Here is a 21,814-nt window from a genome sequence, read left to right on the forward strand (position 1 = left end):
TGTTATAAGGTATCTAATAAAAAGAAAAAATATATATCTATACAATACACAGTGAACCACCTTGTAATGAACATCACTCAATAGTGAATATTTTTTTGGGAACCAACCACAAATTTTCTACAATCAGAACCTTGTATAACGGACAATATTTCAGAACCAAAGAGTGTCAAGTATTTAGAGATTTCACTGAACATTCTATTTAATTGGATAATTCCTTTATATTTTGAACTTAGAAATAAAATCCGTAATCTGATAATTTTATTTTATTAGTTTATAGATATATTTAATGAATTATAATATATTATATGTAAATTAGAAACATTGGTGTCTAGTACTTAGAGTAATTTAAGGCCAACCACACCAATTTAATGAATATAATAAGTGTTGAAAATATCCATATAATTAATACTGTAACAGCAGGTAACACCTGATAGGAAACACTAATGTAATCTCATGCCAAGTCAAGTTTTTAAAGACACCCATTCACTAACTTTTGTCAACATAACATAGTCATGAATTTGTTAAATATGATTTTTAGATATTTTCTATCAATTCTGATTAATGATTTTTATCCAATTTCTCTATAAACCATATTGTCAGAGCTATGAATAATGATTTTGGGTGGATCTTATCTTACATTATATACAGAAAATATTTCTAAGCAATAGTGTTTTAAAAATGATGAAATTAGCCTACAACTAATAATATTAAAGCTTTAATCAGTGATTTTTAAGATCAACTAAAAATAAATAAGTCATTAACAAGCGAATAAACTAATATAAAAAAATATATTTTTTTCAAAAGTTAAAAATATCACGAACATAATGGTTTCTAAAAAAAAAAATATCTGAGGGACGTCCAGAGAGTAAGGTTACAAGGGCTGTGTAAGACAAAAGGAGTTATGTTTTTCAGAGTTATCACCACTGTCATGTAAAGAATTTTGAATTTTCTAATGATCAAAACAAATCATCAAACGCCTCAGACCATAAAGAAAATATGTCACAGCATTATCGCCAGCTTGTGGAAATCTATGGATCCGAGGTGATGACACATCTTCATGTTACCAAGTGGGTTAGATTATTTAAAGAAGGCCGTACTGACAATCACAACGAATAAAGGTGTGGAAGACCATCTGTCATTTCAGATAAGCTTCTGCAGCAGGTTGAAGAAAAAGTTTGCAATGATCAACATGCAACTCTTGACGCCCTTAGTGAAAGTTTCCCACACATCTCATGAAGTCTCCTGGGTGAAATCATAACAGAAAAACTTGGTTATAGAAAGGTGGGTGCCAAAAATGTTGTCTCCAGAACATCGTCAAAATCATGTTTTAGCTGCACCCGAATTTCTTGAACGGGGTGAAAGTTTTCTTGACTCAATTGTGACTGGTGACGAAACGAAGGTGTGTCACTATACTCCCGAGTCAAAAACACAATCTCTACAGTGGCGCCATACCCATTTACTATCAATCAAAAAATTCAAAGTCCAATTTTCAGAGACAAAGATCATGGCATCTGTTTTTTGGGACCGGAAAGGATTATTATTGGTCGATTTTATGCCTAAAGAAACCACCATAAATGCCGCTGTATACTGTGAGATACTCAAAAAGTTGAAAAAAAAGGAATGCTACCTCGTGGTGTGTCACTCCTTTATGACAACGCTAGACCTCATACCACCCGCCTCACTCAGGACCTGCTTGTTTCATTTGGGTGGGATATTGTGACTCACTCACCCTACTCCCCAGACCTGGCACCATCAGATTATCATCTTTTCGATAAATTGAAGGAGTTTTTGGGTGGACAACGATTTTGAAATAACAAGAAGGTCCAGGATAGTGTTGAAAATTGGCTTTGGGAGGTGGAGCGGAAGGTATACGATGAGGGTATACAAAAACTGGTCCTTAGGCTTCAAAAATGTATTGATCTTAATGGCGATTATGTAGAAAAATAAAAGACATATTTTGACACTTATCTTGTAAAATTTAATTTAAATACATCCATTTTTAAATTTTTAACATATGTAACCTTATTTTCTTGACGTCCCTCATATATATAATAAACATAAATCTTGGTATCTTTAAACCATATTTATAATTGCAAAATTCAATGAATTAACTACTACAACACCAACGAGACGATTCTTTGGATGATACATCATCTTCATCGTCAATTATTACGGTTCTTCTTCTTGTACTTCCTGACCGATTTAATGTGACTAAATTATCAGCAATTTGTTTATCAGCTTTTTCTATCATCATACGACACAAACTCAAGAATATTTCGTCAATGCCTGAATTCATTTTGGCTGATGTATGAAAATGTACAGCACCAACTGAACTAGCATAACTAAAAAATTACATAATTTAAAATCAATTAATTTGTCAAACTTATAAACGCTTATTATTTTACTTTTCTGCGTCTTCTACTGAAACTGTACGATCTTTTTCTAAATCAATTTTGTTACCAGCAATAACAAGACAAATTTCACTTCCTAACATCTTTTTTAATTCTTTAATCCAATTTTTCACCTGAAAACATGGAATTTAGTTAATTTAAGTTATCAATAATTGGATATAAAACAATTCATTAACAGATAATAATTATATTATAATATGTTAGTAACCTAAAAAATTATTATATTGATACCTATAGTTGTTTATTTATTTAATCATGTACTGCATTATGTATTTGATATAATAATTTATTTGATAAAATGTAATTATAAATTATGAAGATTAAGTTAATTTTTCTTAACATGAAGTGTAGGATCTATAATTTATGATCATCAATTTAAAAACAAATTTATTGATTATGATCTTATAATAGTTTAAAATCAAAATAATAAGTTCATTTTTTTTTTTTATATATACATATGAAATTACTGAAGTTAGGCAAATTATATTTATACAAGTACTAAAACTGTTTAATAATCAACTATATTATTCAATAGTAAGCGGATAGCTAGGTTTAACACCAAGTTCACTAAATACCATTTGTAGACACTCATACATTTTTAACTATCTTAAAAAATGTCAAACTTCCTAAACCTCAATATTTATCATAAATTGTAAATTGTATGCTATAATAAATTAATATTATATAAATATGTAGATACTAAAGATAGGCATATAATTTAAAATAAATAAAACAGTGACAAGATGTAATATACCTAGATAAATATTAAAGGTTTTGTAATACTATCAATGTTAGATTTACCAAAAAAATTGTTTTATATTTCTTGCATTGATGATTGTTAATATTTGATGTATATAAAGTTCCCACTTGACAAGATAATTTTTTAAAGTAGATATGACACATCAAATTTTGCAAGGACATAATTTGATAATAGCTTATTGTGCTAATTACCATTAAAATTATGAGTTAATTAAGCAAAAAAATTCATCAACTTTATCAAAATATATTAAGTACAACTTTTCTTTGTCTATATTTATAAGTTTTTTTTTCTGAAATTTTCTTATTCTTTATGCGATTGGCTGACTATTTTTTGATCAATTGTGAATTTAAATATTATACAACTTATAAATAACTAAAAAGATTCAGGTATAAATTTTAAATGTTACAGCACTTGAATTAATAGTATATTACTTTTTGGAAAGAATCTTCGTCGGTGATGTCGTAAACTAATATTGCACCATTGGACATTCGGTAGTAAATCGGCCCTAAGGCATGAAATCTCTCTTGTCCGGCTGTATCCCATATAGAAAGGTTTATTCTTCGTCCGTTGAGATTGAGCTTTTTCTTGACAAATGACGCCTGTACCAACCAGTGAACGTGATTACACACAAGAACTCAGAATGATTATATTATAACATAATTGCACCCATCAACCTAACCAAAATTCAACGACTGTTAAACTGTACCTGTAGCGTGCTAACATGTCTGTCATTGAACTTGTCTTCGGTGTACCGGAGCACCAGTGATGTTTTTCCCACGCACCCTTCACCCAAGAGTACTACTTTGAAGCTCTGCGAAGTCGTCTTGCTGCCATTTGAGTCTAGACCATCCCCCGACTCGTCCATTCTGCCAATGCTGTTAGTCTTGGTCCTGGTGGAATGTTACATTTGTGCGCGCACCCACACAACTTGAGATGTCACTGAAAAAAGGCGGCAGTGGTGTCCGATAACGATATTATGTGCTGTTATATAACTAAAAAAAAAATACGTTATCTTCAAATAACAAGAAGATAATGTGGTACACAACTGGTACCTAATGGGGTATGTATAATCGGTGTCAATGTGTACTGTTATTATATTGTTTTCGACGTACCTACTACTTCACTCGCTGTAGTCGTTACTGACTGGTTAGGTAAAATCGTCGTACACGTTCGTATAATGAGACGATGAGTTACAACGAATCTGTGATATGCGTGTGCACTGTCGCACTGTGCAGCTGTGCAAGTCTAACAGTAACAGTTGTGTTCGTCTGTTCGACGTGAATAAGTAGTAAATACCTCTGCACCAAAAAGCAGTGGAAACGGTGAAAACCTAGAAGGCTAGAAGTAGACAAGTGCGCGGCGGTCGGCCGATTATATCATTATTATAATATTGTAGTTATTGTACACATTAATACATTATAATAATCTTTATCTTATAATAGCTATGAGAACGTTACACAATAATGTATTTATGTCAAAAGTTTTAAGTATGTGCCATCAGGGAGCCCACAGACACTTGTCTTTGTATTATTATTATTATCATTATCAATTTATCAAATTATCAAATTATCTTTAATCGTGGTCACGGTTAGGTTAGGTGCGCTTTTATCTGATAACACAATCAAGTTCGGCCTTTGAGCGAAACGGTGCTGATGTGAAAGTGTAAAAGTGTCAAAGTGAACACCGTACGGAAGCGCCGACTGCGGAATTCAAGTGTCAAACACTCATACCATTAGTCATTACATAATACATATTTACATCGGACGTATCTGCCTTGCATGAAATTAGAAAAATTTTTATTTTCGATTTCTCGTCTGTCTGGTGACGACTACTACTATTGGATACTACATACCAACCGGGTTGCGAGTACCACGTACGTAAAGGTCTATTGTCCTAGACGCGGTCGAGGGCCATAAAAGTGCCGAGTGTGGTATCGTTCGCGGAAATATGGCTCGCCACAGGAACATACGGACCACGCAATATTCCGATGGTAAACTTTCTTTCGATAGTGACCACTGTCGGATTTATTATACCCAGGAATTCGGCGCTCGTCTGCAGTCAATTGTCAAATCTTTGAATTGGTTTTGCAATATACTTTTTGAGGACATTTCGGTAAACCTTTGAGGCCAATTAGTCAGCGTTCATCATTATTTTGATTTAAAAATATAGAATTGATGTACAAATGGTTTTGCTCGTGAATTTGAGAAATTCTGCATTGGCTTGAGCCTTTTCACAATTTGGCGTATCACTATGAAATTCAAATAAATAAATACATTTATGTGCTTGAGAACTTAGTAACTTACATCAACACTGATAGGTCTAGTCGTATGTTATTGAATATTTAAAAGTTGCCACCAAAAATACGTCCTTGTAACATGTTTATTTCAGTATTTTGTAGTTTGTATTTAATATATTTAAGTAGAATATATAAAATAATTTCTTTTCAAACAATATTTTTTTGTTTTCTATTTTTTTAAATTTTTATCTAAGAAACTTGGTGAGAATCATTAGTTCGACAATTACAATAAACATGTAATAATGTATAATATCTACTAAATTAGAAAAACATTTTTTTTTTTAAATTTAAATTATGAAAGCAGCCTGGTTGAATAAATTAAGTGTTGATAAAATAACAGATTGGGAATTGTAGGAAAGGATAGATTGAGGATTGGCTGGAATATTTAGAGAATTAATTAAGGAGAGAAAGCTTTTGCCTTGGGAGAAGATATATGGACAGTTTTAAAAGGATGTGAGTGATATTGCAAGTGGCGGGTGTCAAGGGGCGAATCTGTTAGGCCGAGCTTAAATGAGTGCAAAGGTAGTAAGGTGTATCCAAAGTGAAGGCGAGAGAAAGAGTAAATATTCTTCCGAGATATTTTAAATTTATCAAAACAAGGAAAAAGAGAAATGGATGGTGCGATGTCTCTTGTACCAAGTGGCACATTAAGTGGGAAGACCTTCCCAGTATCTGAGCCATAATTTATCAACGCTATTTTTTAACATTGGGCAAAAGTCAGTCCCGGGTATTGTGCTGGTTGGGGGACAGCATAAGGAGGCTGTCGATTTACCCAAAGAGTCTACAGTCTCGTTACCGGAGATCCCCATATGACCAGGGACTCAGAGAAACTGTACGTCAAAGTCTAATTCGAAGAAAGGATTTAATTGTGATGATGAGTAGGGAGTTGGATGTTTTGAAAGTATTTTAATTGTTTTCTATTAGATACCTGTCAATTATAATTTATATTTTCAAGAATGAAAATTAATTCAATTTACCTATTTATAGAAACATTTTAGTAGATACCTACATAATTGTTTACAGATGAATATTATGATGATGATGATGATTATTCAAATTCATTTGAAGATGACTGTATTTCTCCAAGTGATGGTAAATATTATTAATCTTTTCTGCTTTCATACATTTTATTTTCAAGTTTTAATTTATTTTGAATATTTTTTTTAGCAATCTATTTAATTAATCACAAATCCAAGTTTGATTCAGATCAAGATTTAACTGATGCCAAAGTTAATTCATGTTTACAAAGAGTAACAGAAATTTTGGGCTTTGAACTTGCCAAGGATGTTGTAGCAGGACATTTAATTAATAATGAATTTAATATTGATAAAACTGTTGATCAAATAATAAATTCAAAAATTAGTAAATTAAATATTATTTAATTAATGATTATAATTTATTATATTTATAATTGTATAATAAATTATGTAGGTTCTACAAAAGTAAAGGACCAGCAACCTGCTGATGGGAGGTTAAGTAGACCTCCTTCTGTTGTTATTGCTTCTTCATCAAAAAATAAAGACAACATCATTGTTGGTTTTGGAAATGCATCTATTTCAGGTACACTATACATATTTATATAATATATTGTAGAGCATTGCAATTCGCGTGTTTATTTTTGCATTATAAAATAGTAGATTTGTAACAATACTTAATATGCTACTTCACTGATTCCAAAAAAACTATTATAATCATTCAAGATTTATTTTCAGGGTCAAAAAATAAGAACTTAATCGCAACACCTAAACAAACACCTTTTAGCACACCCATATGCTCACCAGCTGCAACACCTCGCAACCGATCTCCTCAAAATGTTCGTTTAGGATCACCACGTGTAGATCGCAAATTAAATTCGCCCAAGTATAAAATAGTTGATAAATAATTTAAGTTAATTTCATTGATATTCTATTATTTTTAATAGGAGCAACAAAGTTAGAGATAATCAAGATTTATCAACGTCCATTCATAAAGATCAACTTTATTTAATTATAATTGGTCATGTCGATGCTGGAAAAAGTACTCTAATGGGGCATTTACTGTATAAATTAGGACATATACAACAGCGAACCATACAAAAGTATGAGCATGAAAGTAGAAAGTTAGGTAAACAGAGTTTTCTCTATGCTTGGGTATTAGACGAAACTGCTGAAGAAAGGTAATTATTAATTTTATGCCTAATATGTTATATGATGTTTATTTTTATATTATATTTGTAATAATAGAAACCGTGGTATTACAATGGACGTAGGTCATTTGAAGTTTGAAACAAAAACTAAAGATGTTACTCTGCTAGATGCGCCTGGACATAAAGATTTTATACCAAATATGATTACAGGTAATGTTATGTTATAATTATAAGTTAAAACTAACTAGATTCTATGTCATGTTTTTATTTTTTCTACTCATTGATATACTCGTATTAGTTTGAATCACTTGAATAGCCTATATAGATGGATATTCAGATATTCTTTATGTAATCTATGGGATGAAATCAATTTTTGATTGTAAGTTGTGTTAATTTTATTGGTGGTAAAGAATTCTGAATAATTACTACTGTCTTAAGTTATGGTATTAGTACCAATTACTAGCCATTCTATATAGACAGTGACTTTATTTTATGTACCAAACTTGGCTTTTAAATAAACAAGTCTGTAATTTATTTGTATCTTATACATTTTAAGTGTAATTGGCAATAGAACAATTAAAAATATTTATACTTAAAACTATTAAATCTTTGAAAAATCATTATTAAAATGCATATATGTGAATTGAATTTATGATTATAAATCAACACATTAAAACTAAATTTGAAAACTGTTTTGTTTATGCAATGATTTTATAGGAGCTTCTCAGGCTGATGCAACTATGTTAGTTGTAGATGCAACTAAAGGAGAATTTGAAACTGGATTTGACAGTGGAGGGCAGACACGAGAGCATGCCCTCTTAATACGGTCTCTGGGTAATTAACAAGAAAATTATTTTGCATTTGAAAATATACATTTTTTTTTTTCAGGAATTACTCAACTCGGAGTTGCAGTAAATAAAATGGATACTGTTAACTGGTCTGAAGAACGATTTGAGGAGATCAAAACAAAACTTGGACTGTTTTTGAAACAAGCTGGTTACAAAGAATCTGATGTTACTTTTGTACCATGCTCCGGGTTAAGCGGTGAAAATTTAGCTACAAAAGCAAATGAAGCATTGCTAACCCGTTGGTATAATGGTCCTTGTTTAATGGATGTTATTGGTTAGTAATCAAATAAATTAAAGATACTTCAAAACAATTATATTATAAATGTTTGTTTTTAGATTCATTTAAACCACCTGAGCGGGCAATTTCTAAACCATTAAGGTTATGTATAAGTGATGTTTTTAAAAGTTCAGGATCAGGATTTTCAATTGTTGGACGAATTGAAACAGGACAGCTTAGAGTTGGTGATAAAGTTTTGGTACAGCCACAGGGAGAAGTCGCACAAATTAAGAGTGATTATTTTTGTTAATTTATTATAATGAAAAAAATATTAACAATATTGTGTTCATCAGGTATTGAAATAGATGAATTGCCACAGCCAATTGGATTAGCTGGTGACTTTATCAGTGTTTCACTTACTGGTTATGATGCTCAAACTATTTACTCTGGTTGCGTTTTGTGTGACATTTCATTACCAATACCAGTAACATCAGTTTTAGAAGCACGAGTGGTTGTATTTAATGTGGACTTCCCCATTGTTCGTGGGCATCAGATTGTATTGCACTATCAAAGTTCATCAGAATCAGCAGTTGTTAGTAGACTTCTAGCAGAACTAAATAAAAGTACTGGTGAAGTCATCAAGAAAAATCCTCGAATGATAAAAAAAAATACTCATGCTCTAATCAAAATAAATCTATCAAGGCCAATTTGTGTAGAAATATATTCAGACATCAGACAATTGGGTAGAGTAATGTTACGGTCTGGTGGTACTACTATAGCAGCTGGTCTTGTTACAAAAGTCAATTTTAATAAATAAATAAATATACATGTTTCGGGAAATAAATTGTTTCACTCTTCCCTCTTATTTTTTAAATTATTAAATAATTGGTGAATACATTTTCAAGCATTGAATATTAGTAATACATTATGATTTAATTTAAAAAATATTATCAAACATACATACTTTTATAGTCTACTGCCGGGTTGCATAAACAATTACTATAAATTTAATCAATCAATAGTGAGGTAATGGTCCCTTGAGCATCATTAAGTGGACATTGATTGGTTCATTAAATCTAAGTGAATATTAATCTTTTTTTTATGCAACTCGACTAGAGTAACAAAGTTTTCAAATAATTTTTCATAAATTCTTTATCAGTCTTAAAACATCATTTGGGTATTACCATTGATTATAAATAGTATTATAATCAATGGTATTACTTAGAATAAAAGTATTAAATACAATATTTTAATCGCATGGTAAACAATAATTTCACTTATTTCTTATATTTTTCTAAAAAAATTTACAAAAAGTCATTATTTTTACAATATGAATTTATCTATAATTATTATAGGACCATATTTTATGATCATGTTTTTATAATTTATCTATTGTAATAAAATTAAAATATTTTTCTTTAAAAACCCATAACTACAATGTATTGTATAAATAATTTATGATATAGTACAGTAAAAAGTAATTGATTATTTACTTCAACTAATTACTGAGGTACAGAAGTAGTGTTAGCATTTTGAGGTGTTGCAGTTCCATTTGTGCCATTTGTGATCACAACTACAGGATCTGCACTTGGTTGATTCATTGCCTCGACTTCAGCTAAACTTAATTGTGTAATGAATCTCAATTTCTTTTGTAAGGGCAGTCTTAAGCGATACACAATCCCTTCCATTTCCGATTTCATTAAATTTCCCACATACTGATATTTTATGTGATACCTAAATTAATTAATTAAGGAAACTTATGATTTAAAAATTAAATTTCAGAGTATTTACTCGAGCTGAAAAAGCTAAAGTTAGAAATTAAAAAAGGATACAATAGATCACAGATTGGGTCCATGTAACGTAGAGTCTGAACATGCTTATCCATTCTTTCCAAAGCATTGAATAGTTCGACAGTGATGTCTACTATAGATGGCGATGGTTTATCAAGATTATAACGAGATAGGAATGGTGCAACCAAATGACATAAAAATATAAATTGCTCTTCGCTGTATACTGAAGGACCAAGTTTTTCTTTTACAAACCTATAGAAATGTTAAAGATAGTGAATGACATTTTAATAAAAATAACATAGTCCATAGTTTTGACTTACAGTGGTATAGAAGCAATGTGTCCAACGCCAGCGTGATGCCATGTGGCGTGAGCCAAGGCTAACATGTAAATAAACCGGTTGTCAAGCATACATCCATGAGCAAGATCAAAATTAAATAATTGGAATGGCGTGTGTGCATACTGCCATGTAACTAAACCAGGACTTTGCATCATTTGCATGATTCGGTCTTGTAACGTCACCCAGAATGGTTCTGGCATGGCAGACATAATAAGACCAATACTATTTATCCAGCAATGTATTTCATGTGATGGAATTTCAGTATATCTATGCACAAAAGTTACAATTATTATTAATCTTACTAGATTTAACTTATAATAATGAAAGTTACCTTTGCATCACAACATCAAGTAAAGAATTAGCCACTGAAGCTGGAGATAGTGGTAATGCCATGAGTTCTGCACATGTCATGTACAGCGCATAAACAGCAGGATTGGGGAATTCATTAAATCTCCAGTCTATGTTTGGAAACTTCACATTTCCGTTCATGGCTTTAGAAAAAGTCAAGGAAAATTGGTAATTTTGAACCAAAGATAGTTAATTGTCAAACAATAAGTATCTCAGTTCACTTAAAAAGACTTATAAGAAACAATATTTTAAAGAACTAATTATTATTACAACAAACAATGTTTAGAATAAAATTGGAATTATTGACACAATATATAGAAATATTGTTAAAAATGCTCAACTTATATACCAAACCTGTTCTGCTATTGTATGCAAAAACGCCTTAAGTCCCAAAAAACATAAAAATTTGGTAAAAACAAATAAAATATAATTGTAAAATTTGGCTTTTAGCTTGTGTAGATGAACAAATAATGTATGAAATATTACTCTAAAAGTATAATATAAGTAATAATCAAATAACTAAAATGCTATACATCATACTATTTAATCTATACAAAAACATGTTATTTTCAAAATCGTTCTATGACGTTTTTACTTACGACGGCAATATTATAATTGTATTCAAGCAAAACCAAAGGATACTGTCTGTAATTCGTTTAACCAGCATAACATAATACTCTAGGTCAGGCACCCATATAGGAGCTGAAGGAGTAACTGTGACATCGGTGCTAGCACCCATTGAATTAGCATTTGTTGATGTTGGTGTCTGTATATTGTACCTTTGATATGATTCAGACAATGTCCAGCAGCCACGTGTTTCACATAATGATCCAAGTACCGCATACACAAGTTTACGTTTTAATGATGGCCGATCACGTAACTTGGATTCATAATAATGCAAAGTGTTATACAAATATGTGACAGGGCGATCTAAATAAATAGTTAGTAATAATGTATTTATAATATTTATGTGCAAATACAAACAGGATAGAAAAAAAGTGAAAATAGCCGTATAAGCATCAATGGTCCATATAAATTTAATTTAAAAGCTTATTTTCTAAAATTAAACATATGTTCATGAAAAAGTAAGAATATTATTACCACCAAATTCAGTACAAAAATATAATATACCAAAACTGGTGTTGAAATTTTTTTTGATTTGTATGGTCTTTCTACGCATTTTCTATCCTGTATATAATTATTATATGTAATACAACTTTAAAAGTATATATTAAGTACCGTGGAACTTATACAAGCATCCCAAATGATCCAAGAGTGTTTCTAATGACTTGGTTACTGGTGGTAATTCAAGGTATCTATGAATAACTATATCGAAAACCTATGTAAAATAATAAATGTAGAAATATTAGATATTAATAACAATATATTGAACATTAATTAAAATTAACTTATAATCTATTGTTAGTGCATATTTATTTTAACATTACCGGTAAAAATCTAAGGCAAACATTTCCGAAATACACAGGCAAGGGTTGATAAGATGCAGGATCCAAAATTCCTTCTGGGGCAAATTTTTCAGGATATTTTCTATGAAATGCTAAATGTTTTTCATGCCTATACAATAATTAAAAATTAAATTTAAAACAAGTACAACCTCTTTTTTTTACGGAAATGCCATTACCAATTAGACTGTTTCCAGTGTTCAGGTGAGTTTTCTTTAACAAATTCACACACTCGAGCCCTAAATTCAGCACCTTTAAATAAAAGTAGCTGTATAATAAAAAAACACACTTGAGCTTCACTGCCCTCTTGGGTACGAAGTGCCTGTAATTGAGAAATTGATTAAGGGTTTTTTAATCAAACATGAAAGAATTGAATATTTTTGTTGAAAACTTACAAGACAAAGAACAAGACGATCAATTGTAACAATGTTGTATTTCCAAATCATGCTATTGATAGCATCAACACATTTGTTAACATGTTGGCCTTCTTCAGACACAGCAAATTTGAATACCAAATAATCACAAAACTTGCGAAGGTGAGCAGATAAAGCTCGTGCACCAATTCGCTCCAATATTCTAAAACATAATTTATAATACACTTTTTACAGTGGAGAGTAAGAGGATACTTAATTACTGAGCAACAATACGTAACTAATAAAGTAATAAGTAAAGATAATTTGCGATTTGTAAGGAAGAAATAATGAAAATAATGAGTAAGTCCAACTCATCACAAGTAATGGATAATATATAACATGTGACTGTGTTGTTGGCAATGCACACAATAAACAAAAAAGTGGTAGATTTTTAATTTAAATTTCAAAATTATAAAATGAAAATTTTTATTTCATCATACTTACTTATAAGCAATTGGATTGATTCTGTCAGTCTCTATTATCATTTTCCATAGAAGACACAAGAACAATGGATGAGCAGTAGGTACAGAAAAATGGGCAATGATGTCATTTTCATTTGTCATTGATGCCCAATTCCGATACTCTTCTTCTACTGCTTTCTAAAAATAAATATTTATTTGAATACTTAAACAATTGACAATATTTTTAATTAGCATACTTTAAGTTGCTGTTTGTTTTCTTTAGTAATGGGATTGTGGACAAAGAAATCTGCAAGTGCAGGAGGAAAACATTGTAATGTATGTGGAGCCCAGGTATGTGGTGTATTGGCCATGATTGTAGTCAGTAACTCTTTACACCAAGACCCTTCTTGGCTTGCCGATGTTCCTGTAATATGCATAGATCTAGCTAATGTTAAGACAAGTGCACGATTGAGTTCTTCACATTCTGCTGACACTAAAGTTTTAGGTTCACTTAAAAACCGGGATAATTGTGGTTGAACTTCATTGCTCCCGAGGCCAGTTATCAGTCTTAATGCAGTACTTTCCACGCTAAACATAATTACACAATTATTATGTATAAAATATTAACTATACATATATATTAGTTATGAATTTAATAAATACTTAATAACAAGTGAATATTTACCATAAATGGAGTTGAGTTTGATTAGTCTGAGGTACTGCAGCCAAACTGTGCAAATGAGAAAGGAGCTGAACTCTATAATGAGGCTGAATGTGATGCATCCTGTAACTGAACATCTCTAACAGAGTGTACAGAATTCCCCATGCATGTGATTTAAAAACCGTAGGTAATACTTGACCTATAATAAATATTTAATAAAAAAAATTTAAAAATTTTTAACCCAATATTATACAGTTAGAGTTGGGAAACATATATTTTGTAAAAAACCATCACAATATAATAATTTGATAATAAATAGATTACTTAGTTTATTTTAATTTATATTAAACATATATTTACTAACTTATAAATCCTTTGATACCCAACGATTCTATTTCAGTGTAAACTAAAAGTCTACTATATGTTTCTGCGAGCGCAGGTGCCAGTGCTAAATTTGATTTAGATTGAGCCAACTTCAGTACATGAGTCACTATACTATGAATTAAACTCATTTTTGCATGAATTGTCAATGAATCTAAAACAGCCATACTGAGTGGTGTAGTTGGACCCATAGCATTAGAAGAAGAAGCATTTCCACTAATTGGACTAGTAGTGCCTCCAGAACCTGGCACCGAAGCTACTGGAGATGTTCCGCCTACCGCAGGTGTTATTACTGGTGACTGAGTCGACTGTTGTGTGTTAGATGTTACACCAGATATACCTCGATTACTACTACTCCCTAATACAGCATCTACAAGAGCAGCCATTGGACGAGATAAACATTCATTATTTGTGGAAAACGCATTACACAATAATGGTACACGGTAATCAGTACCCATACACAAAGCACTATTTGAAGGCTGTACCAGCAACTGTAAATAACTGAACAAAATATAATCATAAGATTAAAATGTTAACTATATAACTTTACTATAGTACATCTTACTCGTGATGTGCTTTTAAAGCTGATGGTATAGGTCTATGAAATTTAATGTTGTCCATAAGAGCTTTACGTAATAAATGAATCCAAATGCAAGTAACGGCCATTTGATGAGTACAAAGTGCATTACTGGTATCAGGAACAGGTAATGGTTCTTTTTCAGGATACAATAAGTCATACAATTTCAATACAGGCAAAAGATTTTCAAGCTAAAATAAACAAAACCATTCATGTAGATATATAATATTCTATACTTAAAGTGTCTAAAATAATAAACACTTACTGAATTTCGTTGAATACTTCCTGATATGTATTGTAAAAGTACCCACATCAAACGATCTCTTGATCTATGTAAATCTTTTTTTAACAACTATGGTTAAAATTAAAAATTATCAGATAAGAAAACTAAGAAAGTAAAATTATATTTAGAGGGAAAATGTTTTTACTTTTTCATGAAGAGCATTGACAACATTTGGGAATACAGCAAATTGGAATAGTATAAAATAGATTAATTGACTTGAAATATGCAACCATAGCCAATGATTTTCTTCTGGGTCTGCACCTTCTGTCACTTCTTTATCACTTTTTTCCATTGATCTAATTATTAATTCTACCAACTGTTCTTCTAATACTATACACCTTTGTTTATTCTAAAAAAAAGATTAATATCCTGAATACAATAACATTGAAATGAAATGGATAACATAGTTGAGTTATTAAGATTTTTCTTATCTATAATTACTGCATATATGATTAACTTGGGAAGCAATTTGTTATTAAGAATAGTTTAGTTTTATGCAGTTGAATCAATTAGAGCTATAATGTATTTGAATGAATATTGAGATGATTTGCTTTTCTGTATTAAAACGTTGGGCTTCGTTATGAGATTGGCTAAAGACATTAGACTTAAATTTTCTCTTAAGGCTCTCTATGGTTTTAATCATGAGCACAATTTAGGGGGACTTGGAGGGGCTTAGCCCCTTCAATATTAAAATTTAGCCCATCAAAATTTTTTTATATTAATTTCAGTATTAAATCCTTTATTAATTATCTAATCTACATCTACATAACAGTATACTGTTTATACAACTATTTTTTAAAGTTTAAACAAAGTTTCATTTTTATGGCATATATAGAGGAGAGGTTTGGAGGTTCAACCCCTCCCCCTACCCACCCAATATATTGAATTCCCCAAAAGTCCTCTCACTCAATTTTTATGTTCCACTTACCCTTTAGTTCTACCAACTACATGAGTAATGAACCTCTAAGACATTATATGTCTCATGCCAACACAACTCCAGTTGTTTTAAATTTTTAATTGTACAAATTTCATAATCTTTCTCGTATCATATCTACCTAACTATACAAAGGGCTCAAAATATTTTAATAAATAACTAAATATCTGTATAGATTAATCAATTATGATGGATTTTATTTGTCCAAAATTTACCAACAATTTCAACTGACGGTTATCATAAAATTTTCATTTTTTAAAGAATAATATAATAATAATAAATATTTATCATTTAAATAGTGACTCAACATTTTATAATTTAACAAAAAGTCTATATATTATACTATTTATACACTATACAACAAAAATTGATTTTGAGTAACAAAACTTGCTTGGAAATTCAATATTTTGACTTATTCAAAATATTTATTTAACTTTTTTAGTCATATCATAAAAAATTAACATATTTTAAAATTTAAAATAAATATTTATTATTTACCATTTTCTGTAGACCAAGCATGGAACAAACCATATCTCTAGAATAAGGTTGTTCAAGTACATATCTTAATAATTTAGTCTGTGGCTGCAACAGTTGTTTAGGGTATGGAATATTTCCTTTTAAGGTCAGTTTTAATGTATTTGGATCTAATTTCCATGGAGTGATTAAGTGATCGCCATAACCAGAATGTTCTACTACAGGTAACATAGAAGTATGACCAATCATTGATGTCATTTGTGCAGCAGCACGAAAGCTCTCCACAAAGTTTGATACCAAACAACCAAGTTTCTGTTAAAAATAATTTACATAATAAGAAACACAAACATAATTGTCGAATATAATAAATTGTCGTTTACCCAATGAGGCCATCCCTTGTTTTCGCTGTATACTTTAAGTATTTCATTAATAACAAAATAACCAGGGAGGAGACATGACTCTCTATCAAATATATATCGTATGACTTCTTCTAGTGCAAGAAACTGGGGCAATATAGAAGCAGGTAATGCTTTTGGCATCGCAACCACTTTGTCAAAGCAACCCTAAAAATTATAAAGAGAAAGACATAAATAGATTTAATACAATTTTCAATTAGTGAACTATATTATTTTTACCTTCATTATTTCTCTAACACCTTTATAATCAACTGTAGATAATATACTTTTAATTATATGAAAACACTCAATCCAGAATTCAGAATTTGTATATACGAGGTATTCAGAATTAATTATACATTCACACATCAACCTAAAGTAAACAATGCATAGTTAAAATAAAAACAAAAAATGCACTTCCACGATTAGAGTATTTAATTGATTTCAGGCTACAGCCTTAATTTTAAAGATTTTGTTTATTTGACATTTATTAATTAAGAATATAATTATTGCAGTAAATAGTTACATTGAACATAAAATCTTTTCTAATTTTAATAGAATAAAATTGTATTTACCTTGAAGAAACACCATGTTTTTGAACTAATTTTTGAAGCATATTGAGAAAAACTTTTTGGCGTACACTAACTGTTTGTGTAGAAGCAATTTTTAATATAATTTTAATGCTCATACTTAATTGTTCATCATTCAACCGGACAACTATATTTGTAAGCATAATGAATAATTTATCAATTTGTTCACAGTTATTTAAAGAATCTTTTTGAATATATCCATTGAATGCTTCAACCAATTCGTCAACTTTCTGAAATGATAAACATACTTAAAGTTATATAATTATATAGACTTATTCATAAAAATATTATTTTGATATTTGTAAGCAATTAGATGTATATTTAAGTATTTAAACTACAATATACAAAAATATTTGCTAGCTAAGTAGTTTGTACCTACCAACCTATATAAAATATTTTAAAAAGTATTAAGCATAGGTATTGTAGATTGGCAGTTGGCCACAAATATTATGTTAGATTACAAACTAATAATTTTAAACTTATAAACTGAACAATGGATAAAGCCACATTTGCAATATCATAATAAAATAATATTATGATTTGTATAACACTGTCAAAATCATAGTGTAATTTATTAACAAATTATCAATAAATATCTATGAAAAATTAAATCTTTGATGCTTTTAACTCTCAAAAATTCACAAAACAACATTTTAAAGCTGTTCTTTCTGAACTCTTTTAGAAAATTAGAAGACACAAATTCCAACACATTGTCCGGCCAAGTTTAATTCTTTTAACATTTAACTATATTTTTAAATGAAACAATAGCTACTTTTATAGTGACTACTAGTATAGTATTATAGTGACTTAGCCAGAGGGTCAATGAGCTTAAGCATCTGTAATGTCAATTGAGCATTAATTTTGCAAAGTAAACTAAAAAATTGTTTGGTCGCAGTGAAGCACCTCTCGAAAAAAAAATAGATGCTGGTTTGTTATGTTTGTTAGTATGCCTAGACATATGAAAATTTTAACCTGCTTACCACTGAAATTTGTTATCTCGCCACCATTCATTATAAATTTATAATAAATATGTTACATTAATAATTTTAAAATATGTACCATTACTATATTACCCGGGATATTACCATATAGTATGGGTTATTTAAAAATCAATATAACATCAAACGGTTAAATAAAAAAATTATGAGTCTTACTTATGTTTTTATTAGTTGTTATTCAATTTAAAGATTTCTATTGTCTCTATTATTATTTCAAACTTTACAAAAATTAATTTAAAAGATTTGTGCCAATATAAATAGTAGAAACATTTTTTAAAGATAAATTATTATTAAAGGTACAAATTAAAAAATGAATTATTAATCGTTATAGCTTATATAGGCGTTTAAGTATATACCTATTTTTAACATGCATATCAAAAAATTAATAACCATCAATTATACTATACAATTAATTATTAGTATTATTATTATTTATACCAATGTATCGATTTTTATGGATGACAGCGAGTAACAACCCCGAGTGACGGGGCTATAAGGTTTTCAAATATGGGGTATAACGAACCAGTTAAAATTATCAATTTACAAGGTACTTATGACTAATGTCTGCAACATCCTCCGCACATACTACAATAATATCGTGATTGGATTTAACTGAGTATCATTGAGACTGGTGACAAATTATATTATGCTATTAAAAAAGTATTAAGTGATTTACCGCTATTTCGTTGAGAATTTGATTGAGGCCGGTTTCCGCCGTCATACTGTTAGTAGTCATATTGATTTTAGTATTGCAATTAGATCACAAAATATTAATCATTGTATAAAAAACATTTTCGCATAATTTAACAAATAATTAAAAGATTTACAGAATTTTTACGATAATGCGATGATGCTTACATGATATATAATATTATATTATAATATACTATATTATAACATAATTATTAAATTATATTATATTATTAATTATTAGTTACTCATTAACACCGGTTATACTTGAAATGTATAAATTTCAATTATTGTTAACAACACACGAATCTGGCACTCAGACTCTGAGTACAAACTGTTCTGTTTATTATTTTTTTATGCTTGGAGTGCTTGGATTGTTTACTTATGATAAAAGATAAGTATTATCAACAATTCATTTATGATCAAAGACCGTTGAAAAGAGATACATTTTAAACTCCTTTATACATTTTATATCATTGATCGTTTGATCGTAAATTAATTTTACATTAAACAATAATTATTAATATAACATTATAACGTAAACGTTTAGGTTGATCGACCGTTGTCCGTTACCGTTTTCCTCTAAGGGCCATTCTTACAATGCTCGGTTAGTGCCTGATAACACTAACCGGAAGAATTTATCATGAGTTAACCGATAGAATTCTACCGGTTAGTCTTAACCGACACTTAACCGGACATTGTAAGAACGGCCCTAAAAATTATATACCGTTCTCCTGTCTCCTCCACTGACAATTTTCCTAAAAAAAATTTGAAAATAAATCTTGACCATTTTCTAATTTCCTTTAATAAAGGAATTAAGAATAAAAATCATGATTATGTTTAACACAAATATCATAATTATTAATTTAATATAATTATAACAAATAATGAAAAAAATAAAAAAAAAATTAACTATACGTTATTAACAATTATGTAGGTAGGTATCCAGTAAGGCGTTTCTCAGGGTTGCAATATCGCCCCATTTCTTTACATTTTTTATATTTCTGATATTCCAGTCAACCAGTTCACTCTCATCGAAACTTACGCTAACGACACAGCCATACTTGTCTCAAGTGTTGACTGTGGACCCTATCATTGCCATTCAACAAATCCAAACTCACCTAAACATCTTTATGCCTTGGTTCAATAAATGGCGAATAAAAATCAATGAAACCAAGTCATCGCATATTATCTTCTCCCTACGACCACATGACTGTCCGCCGATCATCATGAACAATTCCACCATTCCTCATTGCACGCAAGTCAAATATCTCGGTCTCACCTTTGATGGAAAACTAACTTGGGGTCCTCATCTCAAGGATAAACGAAAAAAATTTAATTGTAGACCGCCTGCTTAAACCATTACTAAGATCTAACATCAACCTTCAAAACAAAATCGTTATATACAAATGCCTTCTCCGACACTGCCATAGGTGTAGGTTCATAAGTCTTATGAACCTACACCTATGGCATCGTACTTAGGGGCCCAGCCAAAAACTTGAATCCAAGTATCTCAATCAATTTGTCTGCAGTCTGCGTATCATTAACAAAGCTCCATTGTACGTAACAAACAAACTACTCCACAATGACCTCCAAATCAAAACAGTCCACAACAATGCCATCAATTTTTTAAAAAGTTTCCATGGGAATCTCCATATGAACAACAACTACCTCATCTCTCAACTGACCTCTAAAATTCTTCCTGACAAACAGTGGCGTAATTAAGATTTTTCCTACCATAGGCACTTTCCTATTCGCCGCCTTCCTCTCCCCCTCCTTTATCATTGCTACGATTTAATTTTCAAATTAATTACTACATACAATAAAATTTTGTCATTATTATAAGAAATCGAACCCGCATTGAATGCGCGTGTTTTGTTATTTATGTGCTCGTACTGTATTGCGTATGTGTATAATATAGTTGTAGCCTGTATAGGTACTACATGTAGATAGAATTTTGAGCGAACAAAAATTAGTTGAGTTTGATTTCATCAAGTGAAAAATACTTTTTATAATTTTGTAAAAAAAATCGTTGAAATTTGTCGCCCTCCAATGTTACCGCTCTAGTCCCGGGCCTATAGGGCCTGTGCCTAAATACGTCTCTGCTGACAATCCTACAAGACACCTCAAGCGCAACTGGTGCAGAGACCTTCTAAAATTACAAAATTTACCATATTATTTATGAATTTACCTTAAATCACTGTAAAAGGCGACTTGAATGCGAGTCTTTCTTCAAGTCATTCAAAGCCTATTGTATTTTATATTATTCTTCATCATATTTACTTATATTTACAGATTGTAAATTCTCAATAAACACCAAACAAAAAAAAGGTATAAGATACCTATATTTATCATAGGTATTTAATTTTTTATTACATCAATATCTGTTTGAATTTGTTTCACAGTATTAAGCCACATAAA

The 21,814-nt window shown here is 30.2% G+C and overlaps 3 protein-coding genes across 7 annotated transcripts; 1 reads left to right on the forward strand and 2 right to left on the reverse strand.

Moving 5' to 3' along the window:
- Positions 1-769: 769 nt before the first annotated feature.
- Positions 770-4,681, reverse strand: Rab21 (RAS oncogene family member Rab21). Of its 4 annotated transcripts, none has more exons than XM_015523798.2 (5): positions 4,291-4,681; positions 3,878-4,110; positions 3,603-3,770; positions 2,406-2,524; positions 770-2,342 (listed from the first exon to the last, which is right to left on the reverse strand). In XM_015523798.2, the coding sequence occupies exons 2-5, from the start codon at positions 4,034-4,036 to the stop codon at positions 2,108-2,110; spliced, it is 681 nt and encodes a 226-aa protein (XP_015379284.1). In that variant the 5' UTR covers positions 4,037-4,110; positions 4,291-4,681; the 3' UTR covers positions 770-2,107. The 4 variants fall into 4 exon arrangements, with proteins under 4 accessions (XP_015379284.1, XP_015379282.1, XP_015379281.1 ...); XM_015523796.2 differs by having other exon boundaries at positions 3,878-4,163; XM_015523795.2 differs by having other exon boundaries at positions 4,284-4,681.
- Positions 4,682-4,785: 104 nt separating this feature from the next.
- HBS1 (translation elongation factor EF-1alpha (GTPase) HBS1) lies at positions 4,786-9,501 on the forward strand. Of its 2 annotated transcripts, none has more exons than XM_089220845.1 (11): positions 4,786-5,161; positions 6,491-6,559; positions 6,635-6,829; positions 6,899-7,027; positions 7,168-7,327; positions 7,389-7,622; positions 7,690-7,802; positions 8,310-8,426; positions 8,481-8,714; positions 8,777-8,950; positions 9,011-9,501. In XM_089220845.1, the coding sequence occupies exons 1-11, from the start codon at positions 5,119-5,121 to the stop codon at positions 9,472-9,474; spliced, it is 1,932 nt and encodes a 643-aa protein (XP_089076971.1). In that variant the 5' UTR covers positions 4,786-5,118; the 3' UTR covers positions 9,475-9,501. The 2 variants fall into 2 exon arrangements, with proteins under 2 accessions (XP_089076971.1, XP_015379279.2); XM_015523793.2 differs by having other exon boundaries at positions 4,787-5,161; positions 7,180-7,327.
- Positions 9,502-9,569: 68 nt separating this feature from the next.
- Positions 9,570-19,725, reverse strand: MED23 (mediator complex subunit 23). Its single transcript, XM_015523803.2, has 21 exons — positions 19,380-19,725; positions 17,691-17,935; positions 17,356-17,488; positions 17,101-17,283; positions 16,745-17,032; positions 15,458-15,661; positions 15,295-15,381; positions 15,018-15,220; positions 14,436-14,953; positions 14,096-14,270; positions 13,668-13,998; positions 13,454-13,608; positions 12,992-13,172; positions 12,776-12,918; positions 12,582-12,708; positions 12,373-12,472; positions 11,776-12,063; positions 11,117-11,276; positions 10,768-11,052; positions 10,490-10,699; positions 9,570-10,391 (listed from the first exon to the last, which is right to left on the reverse strand). Exons 1-21 carry the CDS (start codon positions 19,437-19,439, stop codon positions 10,160-10,162), a joined length of 4,308 nt encoding a protein of 1,435 aa, XP_015379289.1. The 5' UTR covers positions 19,440-19,725; the 3' UTR covers positions 9,570-10,159.
- Positions 19,726-21,814: the final 2,089 nt, after the last annotated feature.

The sequence above is a fragment of the Diuraphis noxia genome, unplaced genomic scaffold (assembly GCF_037042655.1).
Source record: "Diuraphis noxia isolate RWA-SAM2 unplaced genomic scaffold, SU_Dnox_SAM2 contig0002, whole genome shotgun sequence".
Lineage (NCBI taxonomy): Eukaryota > Metazoa > Arthropoda > Insecta > Hemiptera > Aphididae > Diuraphis > Diuraphis noxia.

What these genes read in the sequence shown, in the direction of transcription:
- HBS1 (XM_089220845.1), top strand. Translation starts at nt 5,119, where the DNA reads ATGGCTCGCCACAGGAACATACGGACCACGCAATATTCCGATG. An exon ending in CTGTATTTCTCCAAGTGATG is followed by an intron (nt 6,560 to 6,634) that starts GTAAATATTATT and finishes TATTTTTTTTAG; the next exon opens with CAATCTATTTAATTAATCAC. An exon ending in GACGAAACTGCTGAAGAAAG is followed by an intron (nt 7,623 to 7,689) that starts GTAATTATTAAT and finishes TTGTAATAATAG; the next exon opens with AAACCGTGGTATTACAATGG.
- Rab21 (XM_015523798.2), bottom strand. Translation starts at nt 4,036, where the DNA reads ATGGACGAGTCGGGGGATGGTCTAGACTCAAATGGCAGCAAGACGACT. An exon ending in ACGAAGATTCTTTCCAAAAA is followed by an intron (nt 2,525 to 3,602) that starts GTAATATACTAT and finishes CCATGTTTTCAG; the next exon opens with GTGAAAAATTGGATTAAAGA. An exon ending in TCAGTAGAAGACGCAGAAAA is followed by an intron (nt 2,343 to 2,405) that starts GTAAAATAATAA and finishes GTAATTTTTTAG; the next exon opens with TTATGCTAGTTCAGTTGGTG.
- MED23 (XM_015523803.2), bottom strand. Translation starts at nt 19,439, where the DNA reads ATGACTACTAACAGTATGACGGCGGAAACCGGCCTCAATCAAATTCTC. An exon ending in ACAAGGGATGGCCTCATTGG is followed by an intron (nt 17,033 to 17,100) that starts GTAAACGACAAT and finishes TATTTTTAACAG; the next exon opens with AAACTTGGTTGTTTGGTATC. An exon ending in GACCCAATCTGTGATCTATT is followed by an intron (nt 10,392 to 10,489) that starts GTATCCTTTTTT and finishes TAATTAATTTAG; the next exon opens with GTATCACATAAAATATCAGT.